This window comes from Rhinolophus sinicus, chromosome 13 (genome assembly GCF_057876585.1).
Source record: "Rhinolophus sinicus isolate RSI-liver-muscle chromosome 13, RSI-T2T, whole genome shotgun sequence".
Classification (NCBI taxonomy): domain Eukaryota; kingdom Metazoa; phylum Chordata; class Mammalia; order Chiroptera; family Rhinolophidae; genus Rhinolophus; species Rhinolophus sinicus.
In genome coordinates, this window is record NC_142513.1 from 10269158 (window position 1) to 10294778 (window position 25621).

At 50.4% G+C, this 25621-nt stretch overlaps 1 protein-coding gene across 1 annotated transcript in view; it reads left to right on the forward strand.

Annotated features, from left to right (window-relative positions):
* The window catches only part of PREX1 (phosphatidylinositol-3,4,5-trisphosphate dependent Rac exchange factor 1), a 178627-nt gene that overhangs the window by 110437 nt on the left and 42569 nt on the right, over positions 1–25621 (forward strand). Inside the window, exons 8-14 of the mRNA XM_088789076.1 lie at positions 6022–6140; positions 7459–7608; positions 9809–9956; positions 17029–17129; positions 18467–18570; positions 18791–18840; positions 20929–21004. Coding sequence (XP_088645202.1) covers positions 6022–6140; positions 7459–7608; positions 9809–9956; positions 17029–17129; positions 18467–18570; positions 18791–18840; positions 20929–21004 — 748 coding nt within the window. The remainder of the gene's footprint in view (positions 1–6021; positions 6141–7458; positions 7609–9808; positions 9957–17028; positions 17130–18466; positions 18571–18790; positions 18841–20928; positions 21005–25621) is intronic.

The following is a 25621-nucleotide window of genomic DNA, read 5'->3' on the forward strand; positions in this document are numbered from 1 at the left end:
GATTTTAAGATCCAAAGGTAGAAGGTTTGAGGGGAGGGAGCTCTTCTATTAAGTGTTTTGAGGGAAAGGATAGTACCTTCATTATCTTTACCTCTTTCACTGGAGCTTCTTGCACTTTGCAGAGTCTAGGAGTGAATGGATGGGTGAGTGAGTGGTGGATGGATGCAGATGTACTCATGTGTATGCCTGGAAGTGTGGGAGGAGGAGTGATGGGTAGTTAGAGGTTTGGGAGATGAATGGATGGTGGATGAAGGGAGGCAGGGAGGGAGAGACTGCATGGATGGATGAATTGACTTGTAAATAGATGAGTGAGTAGGTGAATGAGTGAGCAGTTGAGAGGTTGGAGGTGTAGGAGACGGCTGGATGGAGGGATGAAACGCGAAGCTTCCTGTCCTTATGCGAGTGGCTGGGGGATGGTGTGGCTATTTAGGTAGTTGGAGAAATGGGTATGAAGACATCATGAGTTGGCAGAGGTTTGTTTAGGTGAATGGTGAGTTGGGGGCCTTAATATCTGGTTTGTTGAATGAGTGCGTAGATGGTTGGATGGGAGGGTGGGTGGTGATGGAGGTTTGGAGATTAGTGGATAGATGGTCAGTTGGATGGGTGTGTTGATGGATGGCTGGATGGATGGTTGGAAGTTGCTGGGGTGGTTGGACTCTGGTGTGGAAGGTTGGATAATTGGATGACTACTGGGTGGATGGATGATTGGAGAGAGGGAAAATTAGGTGACGGGTGGGGGCATGAGTGATGGTTTGATGGGTGGGTGGGTAGATTGGTGGACTGAGGGATTCCTGCCTTTCAGTGTTCTTGCTCAGCGCATAGAGGATGTCTCAACTGACCAACACAGCCCTTTTTGAATTCTCCTTCCTGCTGCTTTGTCTTATGGATGAAACAGTGACTTTCCAGAGGCTTCTTTATCTAGCAAAAGCTAAGGCTAAGGGGAAATCCAGACTGCATCCTACTGTTAGCATTACTTCCTACTTCCTTTCTGGTCTGGCATGTCACTCACTGCCTGAGCCTCACTCTCCTTGCCTGTGTCTGCTGGCCTTCTCCGGTTGTGGTGAAGAACCTTTCTACAGTATGAGTGATGGGCATCAATGCACGTGTGTGGGCTTTTTATAGCCTTCCTCCTCCAGCCTGACCTCTGTGAGCCTCAGTTTTCTCTTCTGTAAAATGGGGATGATAAACCCCTTCTGATGGTAGTGTTTGGTTAAGAACCAAGCTCCTTATAGTTGAAACCCTGTTCAGCTATTTCCCCAGCTCTGTGACTTTGCCTCTCTTTGCCTCAGTTCCCTTGTCTGTGAAATAGGGTAAATTATTGTATGTACCCTGTAGAGTCATGGTGAAGAATAAATGTGTTAAGTGTGCCTGGCACATAGTAAGTGAACACAGTAAGACTTAGCTGCTATTACTCTTACTGTTAACTTACGTCCACACATGCTGGGTTCCTATTTAGTGCCACCCCATGGGTGTAGCACCTGGCGCATAGTAGGTCACTTCAACCACAGGCTCCTTCCCCCTGCCCTTTCCTCCCTGTTTTGGGGCTTGGTCCTTCTCGTGAGAGGCCTTGGTCTTCCTCTTTTACCATCTCGCAGTGGGTCGGTCAGCATGTCTCCTTTTCATTTGATATTTTATTTCTGCATTTCTGCCCACTTTGTGAGGTCTGCCTGTGTCTTTCTCTTGTCTTCCTACCCCTCCATCAATGCCCCCTTCGTCTTCCTTCTCGCTTCCTGCCTGTTCTCACTGGGGCCAGCCTGAGAAACCTTCTATGGCAGTGCCAAGGCCACTGGGAGCATGCACCGCCTCCCTTCCCCTCCACCCGCCCTGGGCTGTCTGAAACAGGCACTTTTCCCAGAACACTGGGGTTTAGAAAACAGAATATCCCTTCAGGCCTCTGACCTGTCCCAGCTTTGGCCGAGATGGCTCGAGTTAGCTTCGGCTGTCACAGTGCAGGCCCACCCTTCATGGCGTGGTCGCACCTGTTGGAGCGATAGCAGCTGATTCTGATCTTTCTGGGCTCCAAGTGGGCCCTCTAGGGCTGCCCTGTGGCCGCCACGAGCTTTTCTAAGGCCATTCCCTCTTCAGTGCTGCAAGTGAGCTGGGCTGGCAGAGGGAGAGGGCACATCTGTCTCCTGAGAGAACCTGGCACGTGGCCAGCATTCCTGCCTCTGGATTCGGAGCCAGAGGCCTGGGCTCCAGGAGGTCCCTGAGGGATTGGGCAATGGTGGATGGAACAACTGGCCTGGCTCTGATGTGGTCACAGGAAATGCCTGACGCAGCTAGGTGTCTGCCGACTGTTTTGTCTTTGCAGAGCGCCGCCTGTCCGGGATGTGGGTCAGGGAAGGTCTCTGACTCAGAGAGTTTCTGATCTAATTCAAAGGTAGAGGCTCGTGGATGTCAGAATGGAAAGGAGTAGTTCAAAAGCCCACCTCCCCATTCTTCAGAAGGGGAAACTGAGACCCAGAAGAGCTAAGTCTCATATACATCAACTGCCTGCTTAGTGTCTTGGGGCTGCAGCAGCTCGCAGTTGTTAAGGACACTGAGGCCCCACTGCTTACTAGCTGTGTGACCCTCAGCACGTTATGTCAGCTCTTTGTGCCTCTGTTTGCCTTTCTGTTAAATGGGAGTAAAAGCAGTCCCCATCTTTATAGAGTTACTTTTATAGATGAAGTAAAATAAAACATGTAAAGAGGTTAGAATAGTGCCTGGCACATGGTATGTGAAGGAGAAGAAATATAAATCTCTGTCTCCGCTTGGATGTCACACACAGCTCACACTTAAAAAGTGCATCTAAAACAAGACGCGTCAGGTTTCATCGCAAGTCCTGCTCTAAGCCTTTTTCTCCTCGAGTCTTCCTCAGTCCAAATCAATGGCACCACCATCTATTTACCCAGGAGCTCAGGCCAGACTCTTAATAGCCCTGGTTTCTGACCTGCTTCATCTCCACACCCACTTTAGCAGCAATTCCTTCTCGTTCTGTCATCAAACTTTAGCCAGAACCTCAGAGTAACTCCCGTAAAAGTTCCAGGAAGGAGGTTGTATGTATAAATGATTGTAAATGTATGTATAAATGATTGTAAAATTTATAAAGAAACACAAAAATAGACAGTTTTGAAGAAGGACAAAGCTGGAGGACTTGTATTGCTGATGCTAAGCTTACTATAAAGCTGCAGTAATTCTGATGTGGTCTTGGTATAAAAAGAGGCAAATTAATCAATGGAATAGAATAGCAAGTCAGAAGTAGAATCTTATGTAAGCACTTATTTGAATTTCAACAAAAACTCCAGGGTAGATAAATAAATGACACAGGGTTAGTTTAATATCTGATGGGGAAAAAATCAACTTCAGGTGGCTCATAGATTTAAATGTGCAAAGTAAAACAATAAAGCTTCTAGAAGAAGGCATAGGAGACTATCAGCACGATCTGAGATAAGGAAAGATTTCATAAAATGGACAAAAAGTATAGTTATAAAGGAAAAAATACATTCGCTAGACTGCATTACAATTAAGAACTGTTCACCAGAAGATACCATGAGGAGAGTGAAATGGTAAGGTACAAAGTAGGAGATCTTTGTAATGCATATCACTGACAAAGGACTCATATCCAGAATATATGAAGAAGTCCTGGAAGCCAAATTTGGCCCTCTGTCAATTTTTTATAAATACAGTTCTACTGACACACTCATTCGTTTTTGTATTGTCTATGGATATTTTCATGCCATAGGGGCGGAGTTGAGTGGTTGAGACAGAGACCATATGGCCCACAAAACTGGAAATGTTTACCACCTGGCCCTTTTCAGAGAAGGTGTACCGACTCCCACTGTAAATCATTAAGAAAAAGACAGACAATCCAACAGAAAGATGGTCAGAGGACAGTCATTTCACAAAAGAAGACAGCAGCACGGCCAAAATGGTACTTAAGTACCAGTTGCGGAGAATATGGAGCAGCTGGAATGTTCCTGCTCTACTAGGGGTGGGGGAACTGGTACAACTATTTTGGAAAACAGCATGGCAGTAATCTAGCAAAGCCAACTGTGTGCATTCCTTATAACTCAGCAGTTCAACTCCTAGGTAGATAACCCCAGCAGATGTGCACGTATGTTCTTTAGAAGACGTGTGCAAGCAAGCACATTCGCAGTGGCACCATACGAGAAGCATCCCACACGTCCATCACCATCACCTTTGTGATCCCATGTTTGCGAAGTTCAAAACAGGCCAAGCCAAGACACAGGGTTATACGTCAGCACTGTGGTTACCCTTGTGGGTGTGTGTGGGGGAGCGATCACAAGGGGGCACGATGAGGGGGCTCTGGGGGGGTCTCAAATGTTTATACAGGTGTGTTCGCTTTGTAACAAAGTTCATTGAACCATATACTTCTTTGAGCCTTTTCTTCCTGTATGGATATTATGCACTTCAATTAAAAGTTCATACAAATATGTATATGCACACACACATATGCATACGTATGTACAGATAGGTGCACACAGACGCTCCCCGTGGCTTCCTCTCTGGGTCTTTCCGCTTCCCACTGGCCCTATTACAGTGGGTTTTCCACAGTCAGTCCGAGGGTGTCCTTCAAAACTTAATCCGATCATGTGATTCTTCTGGTCAAGCCCTCCATGACTCCCATCTCACACACACACCACTGCCCACAGGACCCTGCAGGACCTGGCCCGTGGGGCCACTCTGTTCCCACACTCCCCTTCGCCCAGGCAACTCCAGCCATGCCGGCTTCCTCACTGCTCCTTGCAACATGGCAGGCCGTGGCATCTGTCCCCTGCCTAGAATGCGCCTCTGCACAGAGCCTTCTAATGCAGGACTTTACTTCAGTGTCACCTCTTTAGGGAGGCCCGCGACCACCTGCTCCTCCCCCGCCCCAATTAAAGTCACACCCCCCCACCCATATTTGTGTTTTATTATTTGTTTTACAAACCTTAAGTGTTTTCATTAAAAACATAAACGTTGCGTTCATTAAAGATTCTTTTCATATAGAGCCAAGGCCTCGTCTCTGAGGTTAAGTTCACTCTCAACGCACAAGCTGCTCACCTTTCTCACGTCTTTCTGAAACATTCCACTCAATTTTCAGAGACACGACTCTCTTTCCACAGTCATATGTCCTCAGCGTATATAATATTTAGTTTACCCAGTGACAGTGACAGGTGCACATCAGGCAAACAGGTTTGGGAACGCACACAGCTGGCTTTCGGTGAGCCATCGCCCACCTGGTGGAGCAGAGGGGGCCTCCAAGCTGTGAGGGCTCCTTCTCTGCTTTGTTTTAACCACAACATTAGCACTTCTGACTTCTGACGTGTGTTAGACTTCTTTACGTAGCCTCTGTCTCTGTGCCCCCTGCCCCTCCCCGCCTCCTACTGGAAGATGAGTTCTCAATGACATTGTTTTGTTCACTGCTACAGCCCCAGCACCTAGCAGACTGCCTGGCACCCAGTAGGTGTTCTCTAAGTGCTGTTGAAGGCGGGGGTGAGCAACTCCCCTTGGTCCCAACTTAGTATTCTCCCACAGGAAGTGCTGGTCAGATGTTTGTTGAGTGACTAAATGGGCAAGTGATAGAATTCACCTGAGTGAATGAATGAGTGGTGGGTAGGTGGATGTGGATGGATGGATGGATGGATGGACTGCCTGCTCCAAACTCCTTTCCACTTTGGTCTTATTTCAGGAACTACTTGTTTGTTAGATACTTTGAGAGCTTCTACCCATTTCTAGCCAAGAAGAATGGGTTTCTGTTGCTTCGTGTTAGTTTCTCATCAGTGTCCCCGGTTAGCTGAGAAGGAACTCTGTGAGGTCAGCAAGACTACTAGCCCATTTTCCAGATGAGGAAACTGTAGCTGGGAGGGGAGAAGTCACCCAACTACCAGCCAAAACCCCATGTTCCTGACCCCGGTGCAGTGCTCTCCCATCCCTGGGCGCCCTCCCACATTACTGCCCTTTCTCCCTCTGCCCTGTTGAAGACATTTGAACCCCCATGAGGTGAGGCATAAGGAATGACTTCCCACCATCTTTCAGGGTCACCGGGGGAAAGAAATCCACCAAGAGGACCAAATCCATCAACGGCTCCCTCTACATCTTCAGGGGTCGAATCAACACTGAAGTCATGGAGGTGGAGAACGTGGAAGATGGGACAGGTAGGCCGCGCCCCTGAGCCCTGCCCGAGCCCAGCCCCACCAGCTCCATGGCATAATCGGTTTCAGTTAGTGTTTTTTTCCTCTTTTATTTGAAATGTAACCTACGTACAGAAAAGCGCCTAAAACTTACGCATGTAAAATGAATCCCTGGGTAGTCACGATTCAAGTTAATAAGTAAAACCGCCTGCGCCCAGGAAGCCCCTCCCACGCCCCAGAAGCCCCTCCCACGCCCCTCAAGCCCCTCCCACACCCCTCCCTCCCTGGTCACAGCGCCTCCTTCCCTTCAGAAGGAACCAGTGTCCAAATTTTGTGATGATCATTTTCTTGGTTTCTAAAAATATTTTAATCTCCTCAGTGTACGTTACTAAATATTTTAATCAAGATTTCTGTTTTCAAACCTTGTTCATGTGGTTATATTATTGTATATATGTTTAAATGTCTTTAAATATGATTCTACATATGTTTTAAATGGTCATAAAATAGGGTGTATTCTTTTGCCTCTTGCTTCTTTCATTCAACCCCATGTTGGTCGGGTTTGTCCATGTTTCTGCACGTAGCTCTCTCTAGCTTGTTGGTTTTCACTGCTGTATACTGTTCCGTTGCATGAATTGTCCATAGTTTACCTATTTTATGATGAGCATTTGGGTTGTTTCTGCTGTTCACTTTATCATGGACGTGATGGGCAGCATTCTTGTGTAAACCTCTTGGTATACGTGTTCTTGAGCTTCTCTAGGGCAGGGTTCTCAATTGGTTTTGAGCCACGGACGCTTTTGATGGTCTTACAAAACCTGTGGCCCCCTCCTTGGATTCCGGGTATAGGCAGGACCCCAAACCCACTTCCCTGGATAATCCCAGCGTGTCCTCAGAGGTTTGCTAATAATCCCTTCTCAGTCAGCTGTGCGTGAGGACCCCGAGCGTGGCATCATCAGGCTGGCCGTAGGGCTTCAAGTAGTCCAAGGGCCCAAATGACATGGGCAAGGAGGCAGGGACGCATTCCTAGGCTCCGGGCAAGTGTCTCCCCTTGAGTCACGTCTGTGTTTGTGCCTGGACTTGGAGGTCTTGAAGCCCCTGTCATTGAGGGCTTGGGAGGGGTCTTTGTTTATCCATCTTCCTTTCCCACCAGAGAATAGCCAGGAGAGGGAGTGAGCACTGGAAGGTTGAAAATTCAGTTCCCCAATCCTGATTCTGTCAATGCCCCTGTCTTTCCGGAGCCGGACAGGCTCTTCCCGTCACCTTCCTCACAAGTGTATAGTGGGGAATGTGCAGTGTTGTGGGGCCCAGTCCGTGCTGACCCTCCTCTGCCTCCTGCCCCCATCAGCGGATTACCACAGCAATGGCTACACCGTCACCAATGGCTGGAAGATCCATAACACGGCAAAGAACAAGTGGTTTGTCTGCATGGCCAAGACGGCCGAGGAGAAGCAGAAGTGGCTGGACGCCATCATCCGCGAGCGGGAGCAGCGTGAGAGTGAGTGGCTGGGCCCTTTCCTGGGCCTCTGAAGAGTGGTGGCTTTGGGGGACTTTCCAGGGTCCCTGGGGTGTGGATGGCTTCCTCCAAGCTGGTCACTTCTGCCGAGTTAGGGCTGTACCTAGGGAAGGGGCATCGGGTCCTTTCCAGAAAGGTCAGAGCTATGAGAAGCAGGTCTTTGAAGGGGCAGGGTGCCCTGGGACTGTGTTATAACTTGGTGGTATCTTGGATCTCCTGACGTCATCTGGTTTAGTCCACCCGGCAGATGGTGAAACTGAGGCCCAGTGGAAGGGACTTGCCCAAGGTCACGCCGATATGCTTGGTCATCCCGGGATTCTGGGCAGCCCTCACCCTTAAGGCTTGGTAGCGAGATGCTCTGTATCTGCCCTTTTCTCCTCTGTGGTTCTATTCCCTTCACCTGGGCCCCAGTGTGATAGGAGGGTCCTTGGGGGCTGCCCATTACTGTGGTCATGAATCTCTCTGGGCCCAGGCACCTCTGAGGCAGCTCGCAGAAAGAAATATGGGGCTGGGTGTGATAGTTGGGTGGAGTTGGGGTGGGCACTGGACTGTTGTGCAGAGACCAGCAGACTGGGAAGAGGGAGGCTTGGTGTGTTTGGGGCAAGTTAATTCAGCTGCCCGGACCTCAGTGATGTCATCTGATAAGTGGGGATGAACGTTCCTGCTGCAGTGTGTTGTGATACTGCTAAGTGAGGTTTGGATTTGGCCCTACTTGGCAATTTGACACATTGTCCCTAAAAATCCTCCTGACCTAGTCTGCAGAGGAGGAAACTGAGGCCCAGTTTCCTTCATACCTATATCCTGTCCACTTGAAATCACCACGAGGCTGTGCCATAGACATCTCACACTTACCGTGTCTCATCGGAACTCTTCATTGCCGTCAGATCTTCTGCCCCCAGCTTGCTCGTCCCCACGACATCCCAGGCCCACGAGTGGTGCCTTTATTCATCTATGACCTCAGATTCAAAGTCTTTGGGGTCATCCCTGATTTCCGCCTGCTCCCCAAACTCAGTAGATCAAGTCCCTTTAGTTATGCTTTCCACATGCACGCCACATCCATCCACTTCTCTCCGCTCCCTAATTCTACCCAAGCACAAATTAGCATCCTTTCTCGGGAATACGGGCCCCGCATGGCTAGATCCCTTGATTTTTTTCTTCCCCTAGAGCTAGACCTCTGGATTTTCCAGGTGCTGTTTCCTGATTTTAAGTATGGCACCAACATTTATTAAAATGCCATTTGGCCCAAATAAACTACTGAATTTGGGCCCTGATTGGGCAAGCGTGATTTCTGCAACTGATCAGGGCTGAGTGTGTGGTCAGGACTGGAGGTGGGCGTCAGGAGCTGGCTTGGCCTGGGTGTGGCCGATCAGTATCTTAGTGGTCAGAATTGAGGGCTGTGGTCAGTGCAGGGCGTATGTGATCACGAGGGGGGTGTGGCCTGAGTGGGCCTTAGTCATTAGAATTGGGGTATTGTCCAAACCCTGACCTCAGGGCTGCATTTACAGGGGTGATGCATGTTGTGGTCAAGAGCACAGATCTGGAGCCAAACTTCCTTGGTCTGAATCCTGGTTCTACCACTTCTAGTTGAGCCACCTTGGACAGAGCACTCAGTTTCTCTGGGCCTCAGTTTCTTCATCTGTAAAATGGGAGTAATGGTACTTGCCTTGTCCGTTTCCTAAGGATTGAGTAGCATATAGTAGCTGCTAATAGCATTTGCTATTATTGTTTGTCATTGCTATTACTGTCAAGAGTGGACAGGGTCCAGGTAGAAAATGTGGGGCAGTGGTCTGCGTCAGGGTCCTACGTGTATTATCTGGAGACATAGGGAGATTTACATCCCTGGCTGGAAGGAAGATCTCAACAGGCTTTCTGATAAGCTCTGAATTTGGAAACCCATCCTCATGTTGAAGGCTTGAGTAAACTTGACTGCTTATTACTGTGGAACTTAACCTCCTTGGGCCTCAGCTTTGCCGTCTGTAAAGTGGGGGAGATTCGCCACCATCCCCTACAGGGTTCTTTCGAGGAGGCACTGGCAGATGCCTAGGACAGTGACTGACATGCAATGAGTGCTATATAGATGACCGCTGGCTGTGGCAGGAGTTGGGCAGCTGGGGGGCCGCAGGCCTCCCCTCTGCTCCCAGGCACGAGTGCTGTCCCCGGTGCTGACCATGCCCCTCTGTAGGCCTGAAGCTGGGCATGGAGCGGGACGCCTACGTCATGATTGCAGAGAAGGGGGAGAAGCTTTACCACATGATGATGAACAAGAAGGTGAACCTGATCAAGGACCGCAGGAGAAAGCTGAGCACCGTCCCCAAGTGCTTCCTTGGCAAGTAAGTAGCCCCACCCTAGGTCTCGGCTGGAGGTCCGAGGTGGGCAGGCCTTCTGCTCCCACCTGGCTCTTCCCAGCTCTTCCGCTTCCTGCAGGGGCCCTTCTGGGCGGAGCCACTAAAGCACTGCTTGGAGGTCAAGCAGGATGGTGGGGCCCCATATCAGGTCTTTCAAACATTTTTGACCATAACTCACTGCAAACCATAAGTGCTATGTTGTGACACACGTCTTTGTAATACAGTGGTACCTCGGTTTTCAAATGTAATCCATAAGTTCTGAAACATTTGAAAACAGCCAACAGCTAGACCTCAGGATCTTGCACTCAGCGGAAGCCATGTGACATGTTTGACTTCTGAGTCGTGTTCGAAAACCGAAGCATTTACTTCCGGGTTTACAGTGTTCATAAACCAAAATGTTAGTCAACGGAGACGTTCGAAAACCGAGGTACCACTATATATGAATGAAGCTGAAGATGCACAAAACTCGCTGTGCTCGATGCACTCTGAAAATCTCTGTTCTATATTTTATATTTGTTTCTTTCCTGTCCTATCCTTTCTATTCTATCATTTCTTTATTCATTTCAAAAGTAATCCTGAGATAGACTCATAAAATTGATATCACAAACTACTTATGTGTTGCCCACCCTGGATAGAAAAACATCGCTCTAGCACTCAAGAAAAGAGAAGGTATTATAGATATTTTAAGCAGAGAGGTATTTAACACAGGGATTTAATTAAGAAAGGTGATGGAAAGGCTGGAAGAGCAAACATAGGTCCTTGTGTCAGTCTGCTTGGGCTGCCATGACAAAGTACCACCGATCAGGTGGCTTAAACAACAGACAGTTATTTTCTCACAGTGCTGGAGGCTGGAAGTCTGAGATCAAGTGTTGGTAGGGTTGGTGTCTGGTGAAGCCTCCTTTCCTGTGTCACATAGGAGGAGGAGTGGGGTGGGGAGGTTTCTGTAAGCTTTTCAGTACTTAGGACCTCCAATTTCTCTGTTTGGAAAATACATTGTTTTCCTAACAATAAAACGTTTTACACCCTGCCTCTTCGTTTTTAATGAAGGAGCAAAAAGGGGTTCGAGAACAGGATGACGGGATTGGATCTTAAACTCAGGTTTAAATCTCATTCACCTGGTTGAGGGGAGGTTGGAGATTGTGAGAGGCAGAAGAAATACAGTCCCCATACAGTTGTCAGGCTGTTTTCAGGCCCTACTGTGTGCTAGCTAGACGTGGTGGTCAGGGCTCTGGAGAGGGTGGAAGAACGCCAAGGGCTCCCGACCTCAGGAAGCATGTGGTCCAGCTCGGGGGAGAAGTCTGCCTGCAAGGTAGGGTGTTTGCTGAGAATTTATTAAGCTATGCCCCATCCACTTCCCAAAAGCTTTTGAAGAGGCCTCAGATAAAAACCACTGCATTGTAATAGTGCCATAAACCAGGTAAGAGGTAACAGGATTGAGGACATTCATGGTGGAGATGGGGAAGGTGGTTGCGTTCTGGATCATGCTGAAGATGACAGCATTTGCTGATGGGTGAGAAAAAAGTTAAGGATTTTGAGAGTTGAGGATTTTGAGCTCCAGGATGGTTGGAGTTGCTGCTTTCTGGGAAGGGTAAAGAGATGGAGGGAGGAGCAGGTTTCAGGGGGCAGGAGTAGAGCTCAGAGGCTCAGTTTGGACAGTTACACTGAGACTATTAGACTCCTGGATGGAGATACTGACTTGTTAGTTGGATATAAAACCTTGACTCAGGAAGAAAAGACTGCATGCAGGAGATGTGACATTTCAGTGGTCTTTAAATCCACAAGACGGATGGACTCTGCAAGGGGTTGTGCACAGAGAGGGGAAGCAGGACTGGGCTCGGGGGTCTGCCAGTGTTTGGAGGAGGGACCAGCAAAGACGTCTGAGACGGAGCGGGCGGAGAGTTGGAAGGCCCTCGGGGCGTCTGTGGTTGCCTTGGAGCCAGGTGAGGAAAAATATGGAGACAGTGTGGGGGCAGGAGCCGAGGTTTGGATGTCTTAAGGTTGAAATGCCTGGTATACTCAAGTATCCATATTGAATGGGTCATTGGAGACCATGTGCTGACTGGTCATAGCCTGAGATTTGTGGTTGGTGGGGCAGCAGGCAGGGTACTTGAGGGGTGGTTGGGCCCTGGAAGGGTGACCAGGGTGCCCTGTTGGCCTGTTGCTCAGGGGTCATCCGAGCTTCCTGGATGGAGGAGATGTGTGTCCCAGACCTATGGGCTGTGGGAAGTGGGGAAAGGACAGCCTGGCTGGTCTCTATCAGCTAATCCCTAATCCCTGGACAGAAAGGAGGTTTTTCTCTCAGGAGAGGCCTTCTTCTGGTCCCCTGGGGTTGGAGGCCCTCAGCCCACCTCTTGCCAAACCCCTCAGAGAGCACAGTCCAGCCGGAAGGGATTACCTGTCTGTGATTAGAGCTTCAGCCAGTGTTCTGTCTCTTCAGGAAGGATTAGGGAGATTTCTTTTACTGCCCATTTGAAGCAGAGCCAGGATTGGAGTTTGTTGTGTAACCAGGGCTCTAAGGACCAGACGTCCTGCAGGAGACTGTTCTGTAAAACTTTTCTCCCTGCATGGCTTTGCTCTGCACCCAGCCTGGGGCACCCTTCCCTGCCGGGACTCAGCTCCTGAGCTTTCTCTACGAGCCCCTCTAGTGTCCCTGGGTGGAAGGAGCCGGCAGCCACAGAGACAATTGTCGAGCTTTCCTTTGGTCCAGGCACTGGCATGCAGCCATGCCTTTAACCCTCACACAACCTGTGAGGTCACCTGCCGTTATCTCCACTTTAAGGGTGAGGAAACTGAGGCACAGAGAAGGTAAAGGTCCTGTACAAGGTCACACAGCCAGTGGGGGGCTGGGGTTTGAACCCAGTCCTCTCTCCCACAGCACTCTGCTGCATTTATCCATTTTTATCTCTATTCAGCACATTTTATTTTTCCTTGAGAATTACTTTTTCCAGAGCTGTCTCCACTAATAGACAGGGTACTCTGAATTTTTGAAAAAGTGTCTGATTTATCTTTATAACCTTCAAAGGTTAGGCTTTGAGTCAGACTTGGACTGAAGTCCTGGTTCTCCCATTTCTAGCAGTGTGACTTTGGGCAAGTTTCTTAACCTCTCTGGGCCTGCTAAATGATCGATTAGCAAGAGACAATAAAATGTGCCTCATGGGATTGTTGGAGGATACAGTGAGAAAACACGTGTGCTATGCTCAGCACAGCACTGGCAAGAATGATGGAAATGTGTGTTAGGCTTAAGGGCCTGTTTCTGCTGTATTCAGACACAAAGCTCAGAGGTGCCACATGAAAAAAAAACAAAGAATAAAATCTGTATGTTATTGTGGAGGCATCATGGGAGGAACGTGGCGTTTGTTCTCTAAGTTCCTCAGATTAGCTGTGGAGATAAAAATTGATTCATTCATTCTTCCATCTCCTTCATTCACTGTTTCTTTACTGTGTGCCAGCAGTGAGCAGGCCAGACAAGATCCCTGCCTTGATAGAGATAACTGGAGGGGAATCAGCAAATAGACAAATACACATACAGAGAAATAAAGAAGGGAACTTCAGAGCGTTGATGAACGCTGTACGGAAATAAGGTTGGCCTAAGGAGGAAGTGGGGTGCTAGTTCAGCCAGAGGGATCAGGAAGAGCCTTTCAGGGGAGGTGACATTTTAACCAAGAGCTGGGTAACAAGCAGCAGCCAGCCATGGAAAGATACGGGGGAGCAGCGGGTGCAAAAGCCCTAAGATGGAATGGCCCTTGAATAAGTGGTTGACGAATAACAAGGCCAGTAGGGCTGGAGGGAGTGAGTGGTAGAGGGGTGGCAGGCAAGGCACAGGGGTTGGCAGGGGCCAGACAAGGCAGGTCAGGGATGAGGGGTTCAGGCTTTGTTTTAGGTGCTCTGGGAAGCCATTGAGAGAATCTAAGCAGAAGAGTGAGATGAGGATGAACCATCATGCAGGCCCTGAATGAGGGCACGATAGGAGCTGTTAGAGCTCGGGACAAGGTACGACGGTGTGTCTATCAGGGGCAGTCAGGGAAGGCTTCCTGGAAGGAGAAGACCTGTGGTTTGACAAAGGTTAGATGTCGTTCATTGATGTCTGCCAGAATGGAAGGTCTGAGATGGAAGATACCTGCATGCACAGGTGCAGGGTATTAGCGTATAATAACTGATCAATAATGAGTTGTTAGACATTTCCACAGACATCTTCAGGAAGCGTCTCAGGCAGTGGAATGATAGGGATGAATATTAAACCCCCAGTCCTTATCTTCATGGAGCTCAAGGCCATGGAGGAGACAGGCAAGCAAAAGGGGATTCTTGGACTGGGTGGCGAGTGGTACATTGGGGCTCCGCTAGAGGACCTTCCTAGGAAGACGGCAAAGACATACCTGTCTATCCCCCGTCGCTGGTATTGGGTTTGACACATGGTCGGCTAAATACATGTTCACTGGGTGAATAATTCTGAGGGCCGGGAAGGAAGGAGGGATGAAAACTGGACCCATGCTAACTCTCAAGTCCCCCATTCCCTGAATCTCAAACTCTCCACCAAATGAGGCTGACCTTCTTTCTGTGTCCCCAAATCACCGTTCCAAGTTATATCCTTTTGGAAGACTGGATCTTGCTGCTCTTTGCAGCCCCCAGCAACCACCCGAGCGCTGGTTTCCTAACCTTAAGGCCTGTGTGTATGCTGATGCCCCTGCCTAGAACACCCTTCCCTGCACCCCAGTGGTGGCAAACGGTGCCCCACGGACCCAGCGCAGTTTGCAGATGTATTTTCCGTGGGCCACATGGTGCTTTCAGAAAAGTTTGGACTCAATGTCAACATTTAACAGTTGGGAGATTTCACAGGAAATGCGGGATTTCCGGCTTTCTCTTGAAAAGCTATAAGATGTCTTGTCTTCCCACGTGGCCACAGTCGGCCACACTGAAGAGGGGCTGCCGTCTTCGGAGATGAATTTTATCTGGTTTTGCGTGCTGGATCACGCTTAAGATTTTACGATTAGACAGTCTACCTGTTAAATCCAGAAGGCTCCTGAGTGAACCACTTGCCAGATGGACCTTGTTGAGGACCAGAGAGGGACAGCGGCTTGCCCGAATTTGCCCAGCCAGCTGTGAACCCTCCTGGGTCCTCTCAAAGGGGCAAGACTCAGCTCAGGGCAGAAACACAGGTCATAACTGCTGTCCTCTAGGCTGTTTTTTGCCCTGACAGCTGCCGTTGGGACACTTCCTGACCCCCTTCCTGCCATGGGGCTGCGGGTCAATGCCAGAGGCGGCCCCCATTGGGACAGTGGGTGGGCAGCCGGATGCTGAGTCTCCAGCTTCCGAGAGTGGGCATCCAACATCTGTTCACCCTTCTCTGCTGCTGGAAACTTCCTCCCCGACTCTGATTTTTTGGGACTTAAAGAATGGAACTGGGGGTGGGCAGGACCCCAAATAATCTTTTCCCCACCTGGAGTCCCGCTCCAGAAAATAAATCCTTTTCTTTTACGCTCCCGCTGGGCCTGTACCCGGGGATCTCTGAATGCGTTAGCAAAGACCACTACCTACACACAGGCAGGTCTCTGCTCAGCACACACTGGGAAGCTAAAAATAGCCCTGCCCCCCTCTGGCCCTGTAATCGGAGGCGGGACAGCTGGTTTCGATAAGCAGGAGAGCTCTGTGCTCTGGCCAGCTGCCATTTGCTTTCATTGAGCACAGATTGCTCGGCGGAAACACTCCGGTTCCTGACTCTGCCTTTTCCTTCTGACTTCCAGTGGGCTGAGCTCTGCATTGGGCCAGAGTGTGCCCCCAAGAGCCAGGACTTGGGGTCTGGCTGAACCTCTGCCCCACTGGGTAGTCACGTTGGATTTGCCTGCTTTCCCCTGGCCTGTGAGCACTGCTTTCTCCCTGAGACCTTCCTCCTGATCCCAGAACATTCCTTCTAGTTCGATGGTACATTCCTTCTTTTGTCCAGTAAATGATTATTGAGCCTTCCTGTGCGAATTTAGACCCTCTTCTAGGTGCTTCGAGGGAGCCATGAATATGACAGACAAAAATCCCTGTCAGCGTGGAGATTCCATTCTGGTCGATAAACACATAAGTAAATCGGCAAACAGTACAACTTTAGACAGTTATAAGTATTCAAAAGATGTGATAGGTTGTGTGTGGGGATACGGAACTACTTTTGAGGAGGTGGTCAGGGAAGGCGTCTCTGAGGAGGTGACCTTTGAGCTGAGACTTGAAGGATGAAAAAGAAGGGCAACCTGAAGAACTGGGGAAGGGTGTTTCCAGCAGAGGGAACAGCAAGTGCAAAGGCAGGAGTCTGGCATTTTTTTAAGAAGGGGAAGATGGTGGGTGTGGCTAAAGCATAATAAGTGAAAGACATAGGAGGTGAGATCATTTAGGAGGGTCAGTTCCTGGAGGGCCTCGTCCTCATGTGAGCAGAGTTTGGGTTTTATCCTGAGAACAGTGGGGAAGCCCACTGGAGGGTTTTCCATAGAAGACTGACATGGTTGGATCATTATTAACTCTCCTGACTCTACAATTATCTTTCTGGGCCCATGTTTCATCCTGCTTGTTTGTTTCTTCGTTCCTTCTGTTCATCCATCCAGCCATCCATCATCCATTCCCCCACCCTCCGCCCAGTTATCTTTCCGCTTACCAAGCAGTCCATGCATGTTCTCCCCCACCTACCTACTCACAAGTCTTTCCAGCCTCCGATCATTTGTCTGTCAAGTCATCCTTCTTTCCATTCACTTTCCATTCATTTACCTGCCCACTCATGTGTCCATCTGGCCGTCTTCCCATCCTCTCTCCCATCTATCCATCCGTCCGTGTGTCCGTCCGTCCGTCCATCTGTCGAGCCTGAGGCAGGGCCTGGGGTCTGGTCCCATTCACCTCTCTGCCATTGGTCCTGGAGAGAAGCATGAGGCCTCAGCAGAGCCCCTAGGGCTGTGGGCCCCTGAGCTTTGCTTCTCTGTGGGACGTTGTAGCTGTCATTTTGGGAGTGGGTGGGGTCAGGCCAGCTTAGTGCTGGTCCCTGGGGTCCCAGGACTGGGCAAGCCGTCTCAACTGCGTCTTCTGTTCCTGGCAGTGAGTTTGTTTCCTGGCTTCTGGAAATTGGTGAAATCAGCAAGACTGAAGAAGGAGTCAACTTGGGCCAAGCCTTGTTGGAGAATGGTATTATCCACCATGGTGAGTGGGGCGGGCCAGCTGGGCCAAGGGTAGGCACAGGCCAGACCCCAACAGTGCTGTGCTTCCACGAGCTCACAGGCTGTTTCTACACTTCTGTGCAGCCCAGGAACATGGATGCGCGTGTTAAAAACTGCTCACAGGGCTGGAAACCCCAGCCCTCAGCTGGGGCACCCGCAGAGTGGAAACCCCTCAGAAAGACAGGGGCAGGGGAGTAGAATTTTCTATCTGTTCCTTCAGAAAAGGCAAGAACCATTTGAGTTTGCTGAGTGCCTGTTATGTGCCAGGCACTGACCATGCAGGGGAGAATGGGACAGATGGAGACTTGTCCTCATAGGGCCAAACCTTCTAGTTGTGGGGAGCAGACAATCAGCCAGATAAGTAAAATAGGTGCATGTAGGTGGCGATAAGTCCTTGGGAAGGGAAAACAGGGAGTGGGGTTCAATTTTGAACAGGGGAGTTAGGAAGGCCTCACTGAGAAGGTGACAGTGAGACCGAGACCTGAGAGAGGGAGGGAGCCAGGTGGGCATTGGGGTCCCAGGCAGAGAGTACAACCAGTGCAGAGTGCCCAGGACAGCAGTATAGGTGGTTTGTTCTGGAATAACAAGGAGGCCAGTATGGCTGCCGTGGAGCCTACAGGGGGAGTGTTTAGGGGATGAGGTCCGGGACCTTATAGGGGATTGTAGGGCCCTTGGCTTTACTCTTAAGTGAGATGTGAAGCAACTGCTGAGTTCCGAGTAGAAGAAAGACCTGCCTAAACTCAGACTTGAACAGGATCCCTTTGGCCGCGGTGTGGAGGGTGGACTGTTGTGCCAACAGTGCCAGTGGGGCGTCCAGCGAGGAGGCAACTGTGATAGTCCAGGCGGGAGATGAAGGTGGTTCGGAACAGGGTGGGAGTGTACAGTTAGATTCTTAGTGTTTTGAAGGAAGAGCCTACGGGATTTCCTAATGGATGCAAAGTGGGGAGTGAAGGAAAGAAACACCAAGGGCAATTCAAGGCCGTTGTGTAGAGATGGCTTCATAAACCCACAGTGTGGTCTCAGCCCCAGCACACTCGGCCCCAACACGTGCTTTGGGGATCTAGCTCCAAGCAGGTGCCAGGCCAGATGGGTCCCCACACAGGCTGGATCAGGGGCACTTGTGGACCTCTCAGGAGACCTGCAGAAGCTCCAGCCCCAAGCTGCAGGTCTCAGGAGGGCTCTGCACATAGCAGGGGCAGGGGTTCGGTGAAACTGCACTTGGCACAGAGCCTGGCCGAGTGAAGGGTGATGATGGTGGGTGTGGGTCAGGAGGGGCCGAGGGGACAGGTCCCGCTTCACCGCCCACTTGGGTCCCTCCAGTCTCTGACAAGCACCAGTTCAAGAATGAGCAGGTGATGTACCGCTTCCGCTACGATGATGGCACCTACAAGGCCCGGAGTGAGCTGGAGGACATCATGTCCAAGGTAGGGACTCCCCGACCTTGACCCCATGACCCTGACCCCTCAGTCACTGCAGAGCAGGCCTGTGTCCCAGTGTCCTGCTCTCCTCCGCTGCCCCCACCAGTCTCCCCTCCTCTCCCCCACTCACCTGTTCAGTCCTGGGAGCCGCCTCGCCCAGCAGCCTCGATTTGGAGGCCCCTGAAGGATGTGGCCTGATCCCAGACTCCCCCTTTTTCTCTTTCAGGGTGTGAGGCTTTACTGCCGTCTTCACAGCCTCTACACCCCTGTGATCAAGTAAGTTACTCTCTCCAAGCTTCCGTTTCGCCTCTGCCCCTTCTCAGCTCTGTGGCCTTGGGCTGGGAACGTCACTTCTTTGAGCCCCAGTCTCCTTCTCCATCAGATGGGGCTAATAATCGCACCTACCTTGTAGGTTGGTTATTAGGGCTACGTGAATTGATTTTGGGGACACACTGCAGCATGCTGAAAGGTATCGGTTCTGGAGCCAGACAGGCTGGGTTTGAATCTCAGCCTGCAAGGTACCAGCTGTGTGACCGTGGGCAGTTCCTTACCCTCCTGGTGCCTCAACTGTTTTTTCTATGGAGTGGGGCCTTTGCACTTGCTGTTCCCTCTGCCTGGCAAGCTCTTCCCTTACATACCTGCGAATTGGCTTCCTTCCTTCAAATGTCTCCAAACCAGAGGGGCCTTCCCTGACCGTTTTTCTAAAGTGTCACCATCTGGTATGCACTATCCTCCTTACTACACTTTGGTTTTCTTCCTGAAACTTGTCAGTAGTTGACGTGTTATATATTTATGTTTATCTGTCTATCGTCTTTCTTTCCCACTGAATTGCAGTCTCACCAAGGGCGTGGAATTTGCTCACTGCTGTGTCCCCAGGCCCTTGAACGGCACGTAGACCAGCGCTGCCCAGTAGAACTTTCAGCCCTGGTAGAAGTGCTGTGTATCTGTGTGTCCAGTACCGTAGCTTTAGTCACACATGGCTCTCCAACCCTTGAGACTGAGGAATGTGATTTTAAGTTTGACTTAATATTAATTGATTAAACAATGGCCACATATTGGAGAGCACAGGCCTAGGGCAAAAGAGCACTCGGTGAATGTTTGATGAGTGAATGCTGAATAGTAATGGACCTCTGTGCCTGTTTCTGCATCCGGGAAATGAGCATGAGCTCACACCTCTTGGACATGACGATTCAGTCTGAATGGCACCTGACATGTAGTGAGTGCTATATACATGCCAGCGATTGGGTGTTCTCCTTACCATGAAGCTTATGGCTGTGGATGAAGGGACAGCGATGGTGACTCGATTCTCACCCAGCTGCAGAGTCCTCTGTCCCCCATCCTGACCCATCAATCACCTCTCAGAGGAGCTGAGAGGAAGGGCCTTTCCCGGCATTTACCGGTCTTGTTGGAGGTCCGGCCCTGGGAACCACGTTCCTCTCTTGCTGTGCCTCTGCCTCCTTAGTCCCTTCCCAGAAGGGCCCCTCCATCACCTGCTGGGCTCCCCAGCTCCTAAAAGCCCTGGGAAAACTCCCCAATTGGAGCTTATTGGCCTCTTATCGTGTGGGCTGGCCACATAAACTCATTTTTGTCAGCTTCAAAGGCTGAGAAATTATTGCAATTTGCCTGTAAGGGCAACGTAACCCTTAGTACCAAGACTGAGAGGCCACAGAGGTCAGAGCATTCACCTCAGAGGCAACCAGGAATATCGCAGGCCCCTGCCCCCTGCTCAGTCCTGACTCCCCGTCCCCCACCCCCAGGCGTTTCCACATTGGAATAGTTTGTTGCCTTTGAACCCATGAATGTCAACAACAAAACAAATGAAAAGGGAAAAAATGAATTGAGAGTTTTTCTCACTGCTCCACCAGTTTTCCGTAGCCACCGTGCTACTGACATTTGGAGCTGGATAATTCTTTGTTTGAGAGCCATTCTGGGCATTTGGGAATGCTCAGTGGCCTCCCTGCTCTACCTGCTAGATGCCAGTAAGTACAGCTGCCCCCCCGCCAGGTCACAGAAGCCAAAAATGTCTCCAGACACAGCCGAGTGTTCCTTGGGGGGCAGATTCGCCCCTGCTTGAGAGCTCCTGGGCTGGAGAGAGGAGTCTTAGCGCCATCTGCTCCTGCCCCCTCACTCTATGGGTGAGAAGGGGGCCCTGGATTGGGACAGACGTGCCTCAGGTCACACTGAGAGTGACGTGTGGAATCTGGGCCAGGACTCCCTGCCCAGTCCGCCCGCGCCCCAGGCCTAGAGAGCCCGGAGACCCTAGTTCCTGAGCACTTCGAGCAGGGACCTTGGGACTGCTCCCACCTCCCTGCTCTGCAGCCGGCTCACGGTATGCCTCTGGTGTGGTTTCTCTTCCTGCCGCAGAGACCGCGATTACCACCTGAAGACCTACAAGTCGGTGCTGCCTGGGAGCAAGCTGGTGGACTGGCTGCTGGCTCAGGTGAGCACTCCCTGCCAACTCACGAGACCAGCCATCTTGCTCTGGCCAGGACTGGGGGCTGCCGGGAGGTGGGCCTTTGAGGTTTCTTCGTTTGTTAATTTTTTAATTCTTTTTTACTTGTAGTAAAATACACATAGCACTTACTGTCTTGACCGTTTTCACATGTGGAGTTCAGTGGCGTTAAGTCCATTCACGTTGTTGTGCAACCATCACCACCATCCCCCTCCACAGCTCTCTCCGTCTTGCAGAACTGAAGCTCTGCACCCATTAAACACTCACTCCCCATTCCTCCCTCCCCCAGCCCCTGGCAATCACCATTCTACTTTCTCTCTGTGAATTTGACTGCTCTAGGGACCCTATCTAAGTGGAATCATCCAGCATTTGTCTTTCTGTGCCTGGCTAATTTCACTCCGCACAATGCCCTCCAGTCCAGGTTCATCTGTGTTGTAGCCTGTGTCAGAATTTCCTTCTTCTTTAAGACTGAATAATATTCCATCGTACGGCTAGACCACATGTTATTTATCAATTCTTATTCAGCGGACACGGGTTGCTGCCACCTTGGGTTGCTACCACGTTTCCATTTTAAAACGGGGACAGTCCTGGGCAAACTGGGACAAACCGGCCTCATCCTGGCAGCACACTGCAGCCTCCATGTGGAGCCTGCCGAATTACTCCTTTCACCTAAGGTCCCAGTGGTCAGAGGCTGGGCAGAGGCTTGGAAAATCTCTATGTCAGTTTTGCTGCAACGTCCCAAAGGTGTTTGTTCTATCGAGATGTCGTGGACACTCCTACCTGCCTGCTTCTTGTCCCTGATGGCTCCCATTCACAGGGTGCTCACTCTGGGCCCGGTGCCGGCTGGTTTTTGTGCATTACCTTGTTGAGTCCTCCAGCCTGTTTACAGATGGGGGAACTGGGGCCCAGAGAAGCTGAATGCCTGGTTGTTCCGGGGGACACAGCCTTGCAGTAGCAAAGCTAGGACTTGGCCGGGCCTCTTACCCACTTGTGCTTCAGTTCTGCAAACTTTTCAGGGAGCCCGCAAGAATGTTCATTTGCAGGCTGTAAAAAGAATGTATTGGCTCCAAAAAGGAGACAACTGCAAAATCAAAGTGGGTAAATGTTTAAACATTTACAGCTTTATGTCAGCTTCATTCATTGTTAAATTCAGCGTTCATCAAAACCTCATTCCACTCGAAAACCGTTTGCTGGCTGGATTTTTCTCATGTCGCACAAATTCCTGACAATTGCCTGGAAATCACAACAAATCTGTAAAATAATTGTTTCTTGGCGTCAAATAACTTCAAAAGCAAGTTTAGAAAAAATTCTTGAAAAAAAATGTTTTCAAGCCAAAAGAGCATGTTTAATGTAGGATGTGGGTACATTTTAATCTGTTTGCTATGATGTGGGACCTTAAGTCCTGGGAGGTCTTGAAACGACGCTGGATTTGAATTCAGATTTGCACATGTCTGGGATTCGCCACTTAGGGCAAAGTGCACAGACACTCTGGGAAGCACAGAGCATTAAACCACTGTGCAACACCGCCCGCTCTTTAGGAGCCCATGAAACCAGCCAAGAGCATGTGCTTTACTTACAGACCTGGGTTCAAATCCTAGCTCTGCCGTTTCCTAGCTGAGTGATCTTGGACAAGCTGCTTAACCTCTGTGCCTCAGTTTCCACACCTGTAAAATGAAGCTAAAAACAGTACCTTCCCCTTTGGATTATTTTGAGGATTCAATGAGTTAATCATTTAAAGTGCTTAGAAGGGTACCTGGTACAGCGTAATTGCTCAGTAAATGTAGCTAGTCTTATAATTCCTCATCTCCTTCTCAAGGGATTGAAGGTGGCTCAAAATTCCAGGCAATACGGAAGGCTGAAGAAATTGTGGAGGGACTTAGGGTTGTGGGAACAGTAAGACCAGGAAACAAACCGCTGGGTGTTGGGAAGGCACGGTCTGCACAGTCCTGCCTTCTGAATGTGCTGCTGAGACAGGAGGGGCACACATGGTGTTTTCTTTTGTGGTTTAGGTTTTTGAGTCAAAGCCCAGACATGCCTGGGCTCAGGACTCTGTGCAGTGGCGCTTCTCACCCCCTCCGACCTTTCCGTGCTTGGCCATGTTTCCTGAGCTCCATTGGTGCCCATGATTGCCTGTTGGCTTTAAACTTGATGTGCCTTTGTCCTAAGTGCTGAATCCCAAGCATGAGCTGGGGGTGGGGTGGGTCACCAAGATGGCAAGGAGTCGGTGGATCTGAGAACTGTTTGGAGATGCAAGGCACAGGATGCATTGCTGTGGGGTGGGAAACATGGACGAGTCCTGGGGTTTTGGGTGCGATGGGTAGCCGGAAGTACCATTTAAAGTGATGGGAAGATGGGGGAGGAAATGCTGGTGCCTTGGGTGCGGGAAGCCTCTGCCTTTGGGTGCCCACTGGACTTCCCAGTAGATGGATGGAGGAGGGGCAGGCTTTGCAGGCCTGGTGCTCAGGTGATGTCTCCACTACAGATATTGCATTCCTTGTCACTTTTTGGATGATTTTTGAAAAGAGAGGTTAGAAGAGCGTGTAGAGAAATTTGACAAAGGGCTCATCAGCTCATCCCTTTTTTCCTTCGAGCACTGACTTTGTACTAGGCACTGTTTTAGGTTCTGGGAATACAGCAGTAAACAAGACAAAGTTCCTGCCCTCATTGATCTTAAATTCTGGTGAGGGGTCAGGGAAACACTATGAACAGAAAAAAAAAGAAGTAAAGTATATAATATGTTAGCTGGCGGTGGGTGCCAGCTTGGTGGTGGGGACAGAGTGTGTGGGAGCTTTGGGCGGAATGTACCCTTCGAATGGGTATGGTGATGCAGTTTTCACAGGGGCTCCGAGGAGGCCATAGTATGCAGGGGCATTTGAACAGAGACTGGAGGGAGGAGGTGAGTGAGCTAGGGGACGTCTGGGGATGGAGCATCCTCTGAGGGGACAGAAATCAGAGGCTCAGTGTGGGGTGAGCTTGATGTGTCCAAGGACACCAAAGAGGCCAGTGGGGTTGGAGTGGTGTGAGCAAGAGGGAGGGATGATGGGAAGCTGGTGGGTGGCCAGTCACATGGGGCCTTGTGGGCCACTGGAGGGCTCCGGCCACTGCAGGCTCTGAGCACAGGGGGACGGCATCTGATCTTGGTCGGATCAGATTTGTCTGACTGTCTATGGAGCACAGTTTATGGTGGGACAAGGCTGGCAGTGGGAGGCCAGGGAGGAGGCAACCTCAGAGCTCCAGGCAGGGGTGCACGGTGCCTGAGAACTGGGTGGCTGCAGGGACGGTGGGAAAGTGTCACATTCTGGATGTTTTCGAAGGTAGACCTAACAGAGTTAGCCGATGGGTGGATGAGGTGTGGGAGATGAGAGACAGAGAGGAGTCTAGAATGAGTCTGAGGCCTTTGGCTGAGCTCGGGAGGCGCAGGGCTGTGCCTGGGAGCACTCCCGCAAGGAGAAGGAAGCAGCCACAGCAACCGCCAGAGCTGGTGTCTCTTCGCTGATTGGTGTTGGGCATGGCGGGGGCCTGCTCATGGCTAGTGCTGTCAGAGAAGCTGTGGTCCTGGCGGAAGGCCTCCTGGAGTCGCCTGAGCCATGGTCAGTTGGTCCTGAGGATACTTTCTCCCCGCCCCTGCCCACCACCCCCCAGCATCTTGTTGCAAGTGGAGGCAGGGGGAGGATGGTGGAGTGAAGGATGCAGCTGACCACGGAATGTGTCTGTCTACTTCAGCAGACCTCCCATGGCTTGGCCTAGTCTGGGGACACAGGGAAGCTAATTGGAGCTGACGCAGGAGAATGACTTCCAAGAGACTGACCGAAAGACAGCTGGCATCCGGCTCTGGGTCAGGAAAAGGGGGAGGAGGGTGTGCATGTGGGTGCCCTATGGGGAGAGGTTGGGGATATGGACGTGACCTTGAAGACTGGTTATAGCTTGTCTTCCCCACCTTGTACCTCAGCGGGAAAGGCGAGAAGAAAACAATTCTGTAGTTCAGGAGGAGTCTTTCGTTTCGACCACGTCTTCCTTTCTAACTTTTAGGCCATTCTGCTCCTTGAAACAAAATGTAGATTGAAACCCCCTGGAGCAACGAGAAATGCTTTTGGCTGCCCATGATAGGAAACGTGACGTACACAGGAAAGATATTTTTTCTCTCGTATAATAGGAAACCTAAGTTATACGACTAAGACATTTTTCTCTCCCACAACTAGGTATCCAGCGTTCATGGGCCTAGAGCTCAACAATGCCATTTACACCCAGGCTCTTTCCGTCTTTTTGTTCTGCCATCCTTTTGCCGGTTGCCTCATAGTCATAAGATGGCTGCTGTAGCTCCAGGCATCGGTCACATTGATGTAGACCTAGAGCCAAAGGCAGGCAGCAAGGGCAGTTGGAGAGAGCATTCTCATTGTTTTTACTGGGGAAGTAAACTTCCCTCAACCCCCTCCCCTCCCTAATGGTCTTCCCCTTAGGTCTCATGGGCCAAATGGGTCCCACATGCACCATTAGACCACGCCCTAGGGAAGAGGACAGGGATTGCTGAGAGTGGCTTAAAATTCCTTGGAATTCATCCTTTGAGGCTTGGGGAGGGGCTCCCTACCCACTACTTGGGTGAATCAG